This window comes from Microcebus murinus, chromosome 10 (genome assembly GCF_040939455.1).
Source record: "Microcebus murinus isolate Inina chromosome 10, M.murinus_Inina_mat1.0, whole genome shotgun sequence".
Taxonomy (NCBI): domain Eukaryota; kingdom Metazoa; phylum Chordata; class Mammalia; order Primates; family Cheirogaleidae; genus Microcebus; species Microcebus murinus.
The window spans coordinates 54,734,923-54,749,453 of NC_134113.1; the positions used below are offsets into that span (position 1 = coordinate 54,734,923).

General features: G+C 41.7%; 1 protein-coding gene across 2 annotated transcripts in view; it reads right to left on the minus strand.

Annotated features, from left to right (window-relative positions):
• Window positions 1–3,736: 3,736 nt before the first annotated feature.
• The window catches only part of RACGAP1 (Rac GTPase activating protein 1), a 29,330-nt gene continuing 18,535 nt past the window's right edge, over window positions 3,737–14,531 (minus strand). For both annotated transcript variants that reach the window (XM_076007242.1, XM_076007241.1), the window contains exons 8-17: window positions 14,313–14,430; window positions 13,483–13,613; window positions 12,185–12,349; window positions 9,862–9,957; window positions 9,575–9,773; window positions 7,762–7,867; window positions 7,460–7,592; window positions 7,223–7,358; window positions 5,235–5,343; window positions 3,737–4,939 (exon numbers count right to left, since the gene is read on the minus strand). In XM_076007242.1, the coding sequence (XP_075863357.1) occupies window positions 4,864–4,939; window positions 5,235–5,343; window positions 7,223–7,358; window positions 7,460–7,592; window positions 7,762–7,867; window positions 9,575–9,773; window positions 9,862–9,957; window positions 12,185–12,349; window positions 13,483–13,613; window positions 14,313–14,430 (1,269 nt within the window). In that variant the 3' untranslated portion in view covers window positions 3,737–4,863. The remainder of the gene's footprint in view (window positions 4,940–5,234; window positions 5,344–7,222; window positions 7,359–7,459; window positions 7,593–7,761; window positions 7,868–9,574; window positions 9,774–9,861; window positions 9,958–12,184; window positions 12,350–13,482; window positions 13,614–14,312; window positions 14,431–14,531) is intronic.

Genomic DNA, 14,531 nt, shown 5'->3' on the forward strand with positions numbered 1-14,531 from the left:
GAGTCCCAGGTACTTCGGAGACCAAGGCAGGAGGATGGCTTCAGCCCAAGAGTTTGAGCCCTCAGAGAGCTAAGATGATATCACAGCATCACGGCACTCTACCCAGGTTTCAAAAAAAATTTTACCTTTTTTTTTTTTTTTTGAGACAGAATTTCACTTTGTTGCCCAGTCTAGAGTAAGTGCCGTGGCATCAGCCTAGTTCACAGCAACCTCACAATCTCAAGCAATCCTGCTGCCTCAGCCTCTTGAGTAGCTGGGACTACAGGCATGTGCCACCATGCCTGGCTAATTTTTTTTTGTATATATATTTTTAGTTGGTCAATTAATTTCTATTTTTAGTAGAGATGGGGTCTCGCTCAGGCTGGTTTTGAACTCCTGACCTGGAGCAATCCGCCCACCTCGGCCTCCCAGAGTGCTAGGATTCTAGGCGTGAGCCACCACACCCGGCCAAAATTTTGCCTTCTTAAGGTGAAATCATTACACACCAGTAATAAACCCAAATAGTTGCTCTTCTTACAGAGATAGAGGAGAATGGAAGTAAACACCACAATTTAAAGATTCAATTTATTAGCAAATGGGATAAAGCTAAACTGCATTAAAGGCAGAGTAAGAGGCAGCGTCAGAAGGGTTAGGAGTAACAAAGGGGTGACAGCCATTCCAAAGCACTGAAGCCCTTTCCATAGCTTTCACATCAAGGAAATAAAATTGAACATCAAACTATTTCACATGAAGCACCTTTTTTTTTTTTTTTTTTTTGAGATAGTCTCACTCTGTTGTCCCAGCTAGAATACAGTGGCATCATCATAGCTCACTGCAACCTCAAACTCCTGGGCTCAAGCAATCCTCCTGCCTCAGCCTCCCGAATAGCTGGGACTATAGGAACATAGCTCATTTTTCTCTGTTTTGTAGAAACAGGGTCTCACTCTTGCTCAGATTGGCCTGGAACTCCTGACCTCAAGTGATCCTCCCATCTTGGCCTCCTAGAATGCTAGGATTACAGGTGTGAAGCACAACATGAAGTACTATTAAAGAAGCTGAAGGTGGGCACATATTTCCCTTTGCTAATATCAGAAATATTTTCACGGCTAAGGTCTCTTGGCCTAGACCAAAAACTAAGCAAATGGCTGCCAACTTTTGACTCAAAGGACCATTTCCTTTTTCGTTAATGGACCATCAGTTCCTGCATAGGGTAGTCTTGCTTTCACTAATGTTACACAATCCATTTGCTTCCTCTACACTAGTGACCTAAAAGGCATCTTGGGGAGATAGATACTACAGAACAGTAAATATGGAACCAGGCCAACACTAGGTTTGCAAAGACATAAGAAAAGAGGTAGCATCTAGGACAGAGTTTTAAAAAATAAAGCATAGCAGGCATGTGCATGAAGGGGGGTATGAGACCCATCCTCTGTCAATTTGCTGAGGCATATGGGCCCTGCTGTGAGAGCTGCCCCCTCCTGGGAAAAAAGCCAGCAGGTTGCCTCCTCTCTCCACGGTTACATATTAAGCCTGCAACTGTTTACGTTCAATCTCAGATACATTATGTTCACCAGCTTCAGAGTTCCAAATGCAGGTGCCCTCAGTTAATCATCCCAACTCACTCCAGAGTCACTTCCAGCAGTGAAGGATGTTCCAGGCAGCCAGCCAGCCAGAGGTAACTTTTTTTAAATCTGTACCATTCTGATCCCTAGAGATTTGTTTAAAAAGTTTGTTTTTTGTCTAAAGTACAGTCATGCACCACAAAATGATGTTTCAGTCAACAAAAGATCCCGTATACAACAGTGGTCCTGTAAGATTATAATACTGTATTCTTACCGTACCTTTTCTTTTTTTTTTTGAGACAGAGTCTCACTTTGTTGCCCAGGCTACAGTGAGTGCCATGGCGTCAGCCTCGCTCACAGCAACCTCAATCTTCTGGGCTCAAGCGATCCTCCTGCCTCAGCCTCCCGAGTAGCTGGGACTACAGGCATGTGCCACCAATGCCAGGCTAATTTTTTGTATATATATATTTTTAGTTGGGCAATTAATTTCTTTCTATTTTTGGTAGAGACAGGGTCTCACTCAGGCTGGTTTCAAACTCCTGACCTTGAGCAATCCGCCCGCCTCGGCCTCCCAAAGTGCTAGGATTACAGGCGTGAGCCACCGCACCCGACCTTACCGTACGGTACCTTTTCTAGGTTTATATACACTAATACTTACCATGGTGTTACAATCGCCTACAGTGTTCAGTACAGTAAGTCTGTACAGGTCTGTAGCCTAGGAGCAATAGGCTACAGCCTAGGTGTATAATAGGCTATAATGTCTAGGTTTGTATAAATACACTCTTGATGTTCACACGTTGAAATCACATAACAATGTATTTCTGAGAATGTATCCCTGTTATTAAGCAACATGTGACTGTTTCTTCAAAAAAGATCACATGGAGAGGATAAATCTAGGGATTCCTGGCCAGGCACAGTGGGTTAAGCCTCTTGTAATCCTAGCACTCTGGGAGGATTGCTTGAAGTCAGGAGTTCAAGACCAGCCTGAGCAAAAGACAGACCCCCATCTTTACTAAAATTAGAAAAAATTGGCCAGGCTTGGTGGCTCACACCTGTAATCCTAGCAATCTGGGAGGCCAAGGTGGGTGGATTGCTCGAGGTCAGGAGTTTGAAACCAGCCTGAGCAAGGGCAAGCCCCTGTCTCTACTAAAAAAATAGAAACAAATTAATTGGCCACCTAGAAATACACAGAAAAAAATTAGTCAGGCACAGTGGCGCATGCCTGTAGTCCCAGCTACTCAGGAGGCTGAGGCAGAAGGATCCCTTGAGCCCAGGAGTGGAGGTAGCTGTGAGCTAGGCTGACACCACGGCACTCTAGCACGGGCAATAGAGTGAGACTCTGTTTCAAAAAAAAAAAAGAAACAAGAGGCAGGTGTGGTGGCCTGCCTCTCTAGTCTCAGCTACTCAGAGGCTGAGGCAGGAGGATTGCTTGAGCCCAGGAGTTGGAGGTTGCTGTGAGCTAGGCTGATGCCACCACACTCTATGCCCTAGCCCCTGTGACAGAGCAAAACTCTGTCTTTAAAAAAAAAAAAAAAGCCAGACGCAATGGCTCACGCCTGGGCGGATCACTCAAGGCCAGGAGTTTGAAACCAGCCTGAGCAAGAGAGACCCTATCTCTACTAAAAATAGAAAGAAATTAATTGGCCAACTAAAGTATATAGAAAAAATTAGCCAGGCATGGTGGCGCATGCCTGTAGTCCCAGCTACTCGGGAGGCTGAGACAGAAGGATTGCTTGAGTCCAGGAGTTTGAGGTTGCTGTGAGCTAGGCTGATGCCACAGCACTCTAGCCCAGGCAACAGAGACTCTGTCTAAAATAAATAAGTAAATAAAATTAATAATTAGCCAGGCATGGTGACGCATGTCTGTAGTCCCAGCTACTCAGGAGGCTGAGGCAGAAGGATTGCTTGAGCCCAGGAGTTTGAGGTTGCTATGTGCTAGGCTCACGCCATGTTACTCTAGCCCAGGTAACAGAGTGAGACTCTGTCTTAAAAAAAGGAAAAGAAAAGAAAAATCTAGGATTCCAGTTTGGACAAAGACAGACGCTGAAGGAGAAATGAAATGAAGGGACAAACTCCTAGTGGTGGTAAGGTTGAAGGGGGTGTCCAGAGTATGGGAAATGGAGATTAACAACAGATTCAAGACACTTTGAAGGAAAATATTTTCTAAAACGCATTGAAGGTTACCTTCCAGTACAAGAAAACAGACTTTGTGTTCATTTTGAAATATCTATTTACTTTTTTCCAAATATCATTCCAAACATGTGTTTTACAGACAAGGGTCAGTAAGAGTTGAGAAAAATTCTATAAAAGAAAACCATTTTTACAGACATTGAGAATAATTCTAATAGAAGAAAAAGCTCACATTTATTGTGATGTGGCTATGTTCCATGGGAAAATCTGAGCATCTAAAGTGCCAAGACAAAATGACTGTGGCTTTTCTTACCACATGAAATATTGACAATCTTCCCTTACAGCCTACTCTTAATTGTTAGTTGGGATGCCAAATAGACATACTGACCTTTAGAAGTAGGGCTCTACTGGACAAGGTTGGTGGGGGAAGTCAAGCAACAGAATGAACTCAACTTTAGATGAATAAACTGGTTTAGACACCAATCAAACCCAAAATCTAGCCAGTGGCCCATTAGAGATAAATACAAGCTGTACTATCACATTTATAAGGTTGTGCCACTTAACTATTAAGATCTAATCAATCAAAATTAAAGCTAAGCATACTCCCAACTGTTAGTTCCATCCTCAACCTATCCCATTTTTATGAAGGTTCCATGCAATATATCTCAATTCATAATGGGAGAAGGGGAACTTCTGAGTTCTCAGAAGGAGCCATCCTAAATTCAACCTTTCCTAAGTCCAACCCTTTCTTTAACCGCCTTCCCACTTCCCACCCTGAGATAAGTCAGTGTTACCAGAGAGGAGTAGTTTTGGTCATTGTCTCATGGAAATCAGTTCTAAATGATACCAGAGAAAGGTCATTCCATAAGCAGCATTTGGCTTTAAGCCAAAGGGATACCCCCTGCTCCAAAAAGAATCACAACAAATTCCATACTACCCCTTCTACCCATGGAAAGATCTCCTATCTAAAAGCTCCCAACAATGACCAGCATAAGGTGCTGATATTATGTTAAAGAGAAGGACAGGGAGATAATATAGTTTTAATAAAACCCTTGTGCACAGTTAAACTTGATTTAAAAAGCCTAGAGAATGCTAAAAGTAGTAGTAAGTATAGGAGGCAGCACAGCTGAAAGTACAGGTGTATCCTTTCTTATAGTCAGTCAATGCTGGGAATTAATAGGTAGATGTGACTTTACTTAAGCATTGGAGAAGCAAAAAAGTTGCCTTGTCGTCCTAGATTGGTGGCAGACTTGCTTTTGCTCCCAAATCTACAAAAAAAAAGAGAAATGAAAAAGTATTATATACAAAATGGTGAATAAACAATATTACTTGATATAATCCACTAAAAGTAGGAAACCGTAGGTAACTATTTTGTAAGATACAGTAAAATGAAATGAGAGAGGAAAAATAGTAAAAGCTCTGAGACCCTTTTTAAAGAAAGGATCCTATGGCTCCAAGTTCCCAGTCTAGCTGCTAGCTAAAATCTAAATCAATTTTTCAATATAATAGGAAAGAAGTCTAAGGAAGCATTTTTTATTTCCTAAGAAGGATAATTTTGCATACCTGGGAGTGTTCTTGGTGAGGGTGGAGCGTACTCTCTGTGACAGGGAGCTAGATGAAGGAGTCTTGAGAAGCTGATGCTCAGGAGTGGTTACAGGTCCCAGTAAACTCACTTCAGTCAAAGTTCAGACATAATTAATTTGAAAAGAGAGGGGGGAAATGAAAGCACCCTTTTAGATGGCCAGTTATAAGCTGACTAAAAGCTGAAGAACTTAAGAGCTAAGGTTAGACACCTAGTAAAGTCCCAGAGATCCCCTAGTAAGTCCCCTAGTAAAGTCCTAGAGATCATTTTTGTCATCATTTATAACACATTAATATATCTTTTGAACTAGGCAGGCAGCTAACTACTCAATGAATAGCTGAGTAATTTACTTCTTGATTTAGATCATTCTCTAACTCTAAACTTCATAACTCTCACACTTAAACATTTGACTTTTACCTACACTAGAAGAAACAATATGCTGCCTTAAAAAGGAATTTGAGGCCAGACTTGCTGGCTCACACCTATAATCTCAGCACTTTGGGAAGACAACGTAGAAAGATTACTTGAGGCCAGGAGTTCAAGGCAAGACTAGGCAACATAATGAGACCCTGTCTCTATAAAAAATTTTTAAAGATTAGCTGGAGATGGTGGTATATGCCTGTAGCTATTCAGTAGGCGGAAGTGGAAGGATCACTTGAGCCCAGGAGTTCCAGGTTACAGTGAGCTACGATCATGCCACTGTGCTCCTTCCTGGTTGACAGAGTGAAACCCTATCTCAAACAAACAAACAAACAAAAACGGTGGCTGATGCCTGTAATCCTAGCACTCTGGGAGGCCACGGTGGGCAGGATTGTTTGAGCTCAGGAATTCAACACCAGCCTGAGCAAGAGCGAGACCCCATCTCTATTAAAAATAGAAAGAAATTGGCCGGGCGTGGTGGCTCACGCCTGTAATCCTAGCACTCTGGGAAGCCGAGGCAGGTGGATTGCTCGAGGTCAGGAGTTCAAAACCAGTTTGAGCAAGAGCAAGACCCCGTCTCTACTAAAAATAGAAAGAAATTAATTGTTCAACTAATATATATAGAAAAAATTAGTCGGGCATGGTGGCGCATGCCTGTAGTCCCAGCTACTTGGGAGGCTGAGGCAGGAGGAGTGCTTGAGCCCAGGAGTTTGAGGTTGCTGTGAGCTAGGCTGATGCCATGGCACTCACTCTAATCTGGGCAACAAAGCAAGACTCTGTAAATAGACAGGAAAGGAAGGGAAAGGAAAGGGAAAGGAAAGGGAAAGGAAAGGGAAAGGGGAAAGGAAAGGGAAAGGAAAGGGAAAGGAAAGGGAAAGGAAAGGGAAAGGAAAGGGAAAGGAAAGGGAAAGGAAAGGGAAAGGAAAGGGAAAGGAAAGGGAAAGGAAAAGGGAAAGGGAAAGGAAAGGAAAGGAAGAAAGGAAGGAAGGAAGGAAGGAAGGAAGGAAGGAAGGAAGGAAGGAAGGAAGGAAGGAAGGAAGGAAGGAAGGAAGGAAGGAAGGAAGAAAGAAAGAAAGAAAGAAAGAAAGAAAGAAAGAAAGAAAGAAAGAAAGAAAGAAATTGGCCAACTAAAAATATATATAAAAAAAAAATTAGCTGGGCATGGTGTCGCATGCCTGAAGTCCCAGCTACTCGGGAGGCTGAGGCAGAAGGATCACTTGAGCCCAGGAGTTTGAGTTTGCTGTGAGCTAGGCTGACACCAGGGCACTCTAGCCCAGGCAACAGAGTAAGACTGTCTCAAAAAAAAAAAAAAAAAAGAAAAAATATATACCCATATGGGTAAAGGAAGGAGAACATGTTAAAGTGAAAAAAAATATATCAGGATGATAGAATAATAAAAATTTTCCTTTAATCTTAGAATTTTGAAAATAAATTTAACTTTTATTGAAGAATATGAATTTCAAACAGCTCTATCAAAGGCAGGGAGAAGACCCATGACTAAAACTAAAAAGAGAATCAAGTTTCTGAAGAAGCATAACTTAAGACTTACCTTTAATATCTGGTGTCTGTGGTGTTGAAAAGGCATTTGAGTTTTCAATGACATGCAGGGGGTCAATGTTCTCTTGCTCCACCATCATGAATTGACTCCAGTATTCTAATGGCAATGAAAGCAGGCGCTCTACCACCTAAAAGCCACCAAATACGTTAGCAAACTTCCAAAGCTCAGGACTTACATTTCAAGTTATCAAGTCACACAAGTTCACATATATGATACACACACATCTACCTTGGGTTGGCGCTTGATGTCCTGTAACATTGTCACTGGGTCTGGATTAGGCACAGCATGGGCAACAATTGTAGGGCCAAAGACTTTGGCCAGATTGGCAACATCCATTTTAGTATGTGGACTCAGAGCCACTCTAAACAAAAGAGTATTAAATTAGAAGACTTGCTCCTCCACTTAAATGCAGACCAAAGTATAAATTCTAGAAAAAAACAATTCACCTCTCACACTCCTAACACCCAACCCAGATTATCTTCCCCCTGGAAAATTCCCTAACTCCCAGAACAAGTTTCTGCTGTACTCACCTCTGCAAGTGAATCATGAGGAAAGCTAATGTGTCCCTGTTGGCCTGGGGCAGTTCGCCAACAGCCTGGTACATGGCAGCTATACTGTTGTCTTCATCTGTAATTTCTGTAAATGAAAGGAAAGCACCAAGAGGCCTAGACTTCTTTCCCTTGACAGCAGGCTTCCAAGTAATCGACCCCAAAGTCTCATCTATACAGTAAGCTTCTGCAACTTCTGATTGGATTCATGACTACATCAGACTCTAGTTTCATTAACAAGCAGGATACTGGCCAACAGCTCAATATTAGAAGTCAGAACTTTTAAAAAAATCAGCCCTTGCAGTTAGGGAAAGTAGCTGGCAACCCATATGCTAGGAAGACAAGCATACAATTGCAGTGACTACAATTATCAAGAGGGTATTCATTTATAAAACATATTTAAGGGCCTACTAGGTGCCAGGTACTATTCTAAGTGCTGAGGACAAAGCAGAAGTATAAACAAAGTCCTTGCCATATGGAACATACATTCTATTGGAGGAGTCAGTCAAAATGCAAATACATGTCAGGTAGAGTGATACATATTATAAAGAAAATAAGGCAGGCAATAAGATAGAAAGAAACAGGAGCCATTAATTTAGACAAGGTGGTCAGGAAAGGTGTTTCTGAGGACAAGTTATCTGAAGAGGTTCTGGGCCAATTATGAGTCTGAAAAAAAAAACAAGACATCTGAAGAGGAACCTAAAAGAAATAAAGGTGCAAGCCATACAGATATCTAGTGTAAGAGCATTCCAGGCTGAGACAACAACAAATGTGAAGACCTCAAGGTAGGGAGTAAGCTTGGTATGTCCTAAGAAATGCAAAAATTTCAGTGTAACAGGAGAAGAAGGAAAGAAAGGAAGAGTGTTCACTGAAATGATGTTGGAGAGGCCGGGCATGGTGGTTCATGCCCATAATCCTAGCACTCTGGGAGGCTGAAGCAGGAGGATCAGTTAAGCTCAGGAGTTTGAGACAAGCCTGAACAAGAGTGAGACCCCATCTCTACTAAACATAGAAAAATCATCCGGGCATTGTGGCACATGCCTGTAGTCCAAGCTATTTGGGAGCCTGAGGCAGGAGGATCGCCTGAGCCCAGGAGTTTGAGGTTGCAGTGAGCTAAGATGACACCACTGCACTCTACCCAGGGTGACAGAGCAAGACTGTGTCTCCAAGAAAAAGAAATGATGTTGAAGACATAACCAGGAGCCAAATCATGTAGGGTCTTTTTGGCCATGTTTAAGACTATGGACTTTATTCTGAAAGTGATGGGAAACCACTGGAGGATACTGAGGACAGAAGTGACATCATTTAATTTAAATTTCAAAAGGACTACTATAGCTCCTGTATGAAGATCATACTTTAGAGGGCATGAGTAAAACAAGACAGTTAGTAGGTTCTTATAAAACTCTGGGGTGAGAGTATGTCAAGAGTGGTGGTAGTACTTACATTATCATTCTTGACAAATATCAAATTTAAGATACAGTTTACAAGACTCTAACAGGCTTTGACAATGGATTAGATGTGGAGTATCAGGAAAAGAGATCAAAGATGGCTGCAACTTCAAAAGCACAGCCTAAAACTTGACCAAAACACAAGTGCAACAAAAAACCTATTAATACCCCATACCATTTAGTAAGGAAGAAGACAGTTACAGGGGACATATATACAGTTATCCATCCATCAAACTATTTGAGACCTATGTTTCAGGCACCAAACAAGGCTGGGACTAAAGCCATAAAGAATACAAAAATTCCTGCCCTGGTGGAGCTCACATTCAAGTATCAAGATCTGCCCTTACCTGCTGCTTCCATAAAAGCTTTGTTTAGCCGAAAGGTCAGAAGGGGTTCTTTGAGGTTTCGAAGGAAGTCTTTTAGAAGGCTACAGATAGCATGGATATCATCCACTTTGCTGAGAAGAGGTACATTTTTCACTCTGAGGAATTTCTCTTTCAGTTCTTTTACTGTACGGTCGCAGCCCGAGATCCTATACAGGCCTGTCTATCATCAAGATGATATTTTTATTTAAGAATATCTTAAATTATTAACACAAATAATGAATTCACCCTCTTCTGGGGTTGACTCTTACCTCAGTCAGCCCTCTTTGCTCAATCTCATTTACACAGTGGACAACAATGGAGGGGATCATTGGAGAAGTCTGAGACACAAAATCTGTCAGCATTCCCTGCAAAAAGAGCTTTAAATTATTATTTACATCACTTAGATTTATAGCACTTCACCAACAGGTGAAGACCAGGTGTGAAGAACCACCTCCAGACTAATACTTTAGATTGAGACATCTTGTCTGCTTTTAAGTTCCTATTCACAAAGCATACGCTAAAAACAGAGATTATTGGCCAGGCATGGTGGCTCACACCTGTAATCCTAGCACTCTGGGAGGCCGAGGCAGATGGAGAGGTGGGTGGATCGTTTGAGCTTAGAAGTTCGAGACCAGTTGAGCAAGAGCAAGACCCCATCTATACTATAAGTAGAAAGAAATTAGCTAAACAACTAAAAATTGAAAAAATTAGCCAGACATGGTGGTGCACGCCTGTAGTCCTAGCTACTCCTGAGGCTGAGATAGGATTGCTTGAGCCCAGGAGTTTGAGGTTGCTGTGAGGTAGGCTGACGCCACGGCACTCTAGCCCAGGCAAGGGAGTGAGACTCTGTCTCAAAAAAACAAAAACAAACAAACAAACAAAAAAACGGAGATTCTTGGTTACTTTTCATACCACCACACCAGGACTGATTTATGATCAGATATACCACACCCTTACATGAACAAGGAATAAGACCACCACTATACTTAACTTTCTTGTCATCTACCCAGAGTCAGCAGAAAGCAGTCAATAATGAGATTTTAAGTATGACCTTTAATACAAACTAATTTATTATTCTAAAAAAGAAAAACTTTTTTTACACTTACATTATTCTCACTTAAAAAATTATTTAAGACATTTCACAGTTTATCATAATACAAACCTACCTGTAGGGGAGAACTCCACGGTTCTGTATTAGAGTACAGAAAATCTGTAAAAACTTTATATGCACAGAGAAGAACTCCTAAGATTAAGGGAAAATAACATTTGATTTGCTGATGGGTAGGCAGTCATTTTGTTTTGATTCTTGCTAACGTTGCTTGTATAATAAATAATTTCTTAATGGATTTAACTGATTTTTGAAATAAGCAACTTAATCTTGATAGCCTAGTATGGAATATCTCTAACATATGAGCAAGAATATTCATAGATCAAATTATATGATTGATGGCATTTTCTTTAAAATAATTCACAGGACAGAGTTGAGAGGAGGAGATGAAGGTATTGATAAATCAAGAATGGACATGAGTTAGTAACACGAAGTTTAAGTGATAGGAACAAAGAGTTAGTTACAACAACCTCTCTACTTCTGTATATGCTTGAAATTTTCCAAAATAGAATAGGATGGGGAGCGGGAGTATAGGAGAGGGAAGATAAGGAAAGGGAAAGAAGGGAAAAGGAGGAAAGGAGAAAGGGGAAGGGCAAAGAGACAAGGAGAAAAGAAGAGTTTGGTTTAGAAAGCTTATTAAACAAACAGACAAACCCAAACAGGTGCAGTGGCTCATGCCTGTAACCCTAGCACTCTGAGAGACCAAGGCAGAAGAATCACCTGAGGCCAGGAGTTCGAGACCAGTCTGGACAATATAGCAAGACTCTATCTCTACAGAAAATTTAAAATAGCCAGGTATGGTGGTGTACACCTATAATCCCAGCTACTCAGGAGGCTGAGGTAGGAATATCACTTGAGCCCAGGAGTTCAAAGTTGCAGCAAGCTATAATCAAGCCACTACGCTCCAGCCTGGGCAATAGAGCAAGACCCTGTCTCTTTTAAAAACAAAAACAAAAATAAAAAATTAAACCCAGCGGGCGCGGTGGCGCACGCCTGTAATCCTAGCACTCTGGGAGGCTGAGATGGGCGGATTGCTCGAGGTCAGGAGTTCAAAACCAGCCTGAGCAAGAGCAAGACCCCGTCTCTACTAAAAATAGAAAAAAATTAATTGGCCAACTAATATAAAAAAAAAAAAAATTAGCCGGGCATGGTGGCGTATGTCTGTAGTTCCAGCTACTTGGGGGGCTGAGGCAGCAGGATTGCTTGAACCCAAGAGTTTCAGGTTGCTGTGAGCTAGGCTGACGCCATGACACTCACTCTAGCCTGGATAACAAAGCAAGACTCTGTCTCAAAAAAAAAAAAAAAAAAAAAAAAATTAAACCCCAAACAGGACTCTGCTACAAGTAAACATTTTACAATTTCTATGCATTATTCACAGAAGGAAATATATTTAGCACCATTAATTTTAGAACAAAAACTGATATTAAGCCTTTGAAAAGCTAATAAAGAAGCCATAAAACAATGATGGCTCCCATAAGTCATACCTCTCCAATCTTGACAGGTGTTCCTATCAGGGTAGGAATGCAGGGAAGGGGACAGCGGTCCCGACACTCTGGATGAGAGACCACACGACAGTCTCGACATTTGAGAGAGAGCTTGCCAAATTTTATCCGCTTCCCACATGGAACACAGGATTCAGGTTTAATGACCTGGGATAAAATACAGCAGACAGAACAGAGCGATATGAATTAGAAAATTATTATCACCATCAACCAACATTTATTGAATACTTAGTATGTGCCAAAAAACTTTCTAAGTCCTTTATACATGTAATTCTCACAATAATCCTATAAAGTAGGTTTTGTTTTCTTTATTTTAAGATGAAAAAACAAAAGCAAAAAAGAGGTTAAGTAACTCCCCTGAGATCATCCAGTTGGAAGGTAACAGTGTATAGTAGTGGGAAGAACTTGTTGACAAGGAATCAGAAAATCTGAATGTTAAATCTGCCATTTACATGAGGTTCAAACAAGTCAGTTAACTCTTCTGAGCCTCAAGGATTGGAAAAAGGAAGGAAATTTGACATTTAACTTTTTTTTTTTTGGAGACAGAGTCTCGCTTTGTTGCCCTGGCTAGAGTGAGTGCCATGGCGTCAGCCTAGCTCACAGCAACCTCAATCTCATGGGCTCAAGCAATCCTGCTGCCTCAGCCTCCCAAGTAGCTGGGACTACAGGCATGCGCCACCATGCCCGGCTAATTTTTTTTTTTTTTTGTATATATATATATTAGTTGGCCAATTAATTTCTTTCTATTTATAGTAGAGATGGGGTCTCGATCTTGCTCAGGCTGGTTTCGAACTCCTGACCTCGAGCAATCCGCCCACCTCGGCCTCCCAGAGTGCTAGGATTACAGGCGTCAGCCACCACGCCCGGCCTTAACTTTTTTTTTTTGAGATAGAGTCTCACTTTGTTGCCCAGGCTAGAGTGAGTGCCCTGGCATCAGCCTAGGTCACAGCAACCTCAATTTCCTCGACTCAAGCAATCCTCCTGCCTCAGCCTCCCAAGCAGCTGGGACTACAGGTATGTGCCACCATGCCCGGCTAATTTTTTTTCTCTATAAATATTAGTTGGCCAATTAATTTATTTCTATTTATAGTAGAGACAGGGTCTCGCTCTTGTTCAGGCTGGTTTCAAACTCCTGACCTCAAGCAATCTGCCCGCCTCCACGTCCTGCGGACATTTAACTTTATAACACTAAAGTATTTAAGTTTGTTCCTGATATATGCTACTTTCATAATTAAAAAATTAAACATGCCCAAAACAAGAAGGAGCAATCACAGATTTACCGTCTTAGAGACAAAGTCATGCAGGCGCATCCCTCCATTATTCTGTGGCGTGCCTGCATTGTCTGTCTCAGTTCTTGGCTCCAGCTGCCTGCTGCTCAGGGTAGAGTCACTGTTCCAAGGCTGTAAAGTACCTAGAAAACAAGCAACTTTAAGCTTTGTGTCTTAAGTGGTCTGCTCTTTCTGAATTTTAGCCCCAATTTCAATATAACTGATAAACAGTAATGTGTTACCAAAACCAGAGTGAATACAACTATGCCAAAAATAAAAAGTTTCAAGGAGGCCGGGCGCTGTGGCTCACGCCTGTAATCCTAGCTCTTGGGAGGCCGAGGCGGGCGGATTGCTCAAGGTCAGGAGTTCAAAACCAGCCTGAGCAAGAGCGAGACCCCGTCTCTACTATAAATAGAAAGAAATTAATTGGCCAACTGATATATATATAAAAAATTAGCCGGGCATGGTGGCGCATGCCTGTAGTCCCAGCTACCCGGGAGGCTGAGGCAGAAGGATCACTCGAGCCCAGGAGTTTGAGGTTGCTGTGAGCTAGGCTGACGCCACGGCACTCACTCTAGCCTGGGCAACAAAGCGAGACTCTGTCTCAAAAAAAAAAAAAAAAAAAAAGTTTCAAGGAAAACTATGTTATGCACTACTGGCACAGAGGAGGCCAGCAATCCAAAGGTAAAGCATAACGCAAGCAGTTCTCTTGTCCTCAGTAGGCACCAGTAAGAAACTACCCAATATATCCAATCCCTGCCTCAGGAGGGTTTTAAGGAACCAACTTTACCAAATTTTACCAGCTGTTTTATACAAGCAATTTAGTTACAAATGCAATGGACCTGTTTTCCTTCGGCTCCTGGTCCAATATGGCACAGTCTCAATGGTGGACACAGCTTCAATGGGCCCACCATCATTGGGAACAGTCACTGTAGTTTTTGCAACTATGGATTCATTTCCCTGCAATAAAAACAGTGATGAGAGAAGGATAAACACAAAGAATCTAACTTTTCTCCACTATAGGGTATTTTGTAGTGGGTGAAAAATTTCTGAGTCTTAAT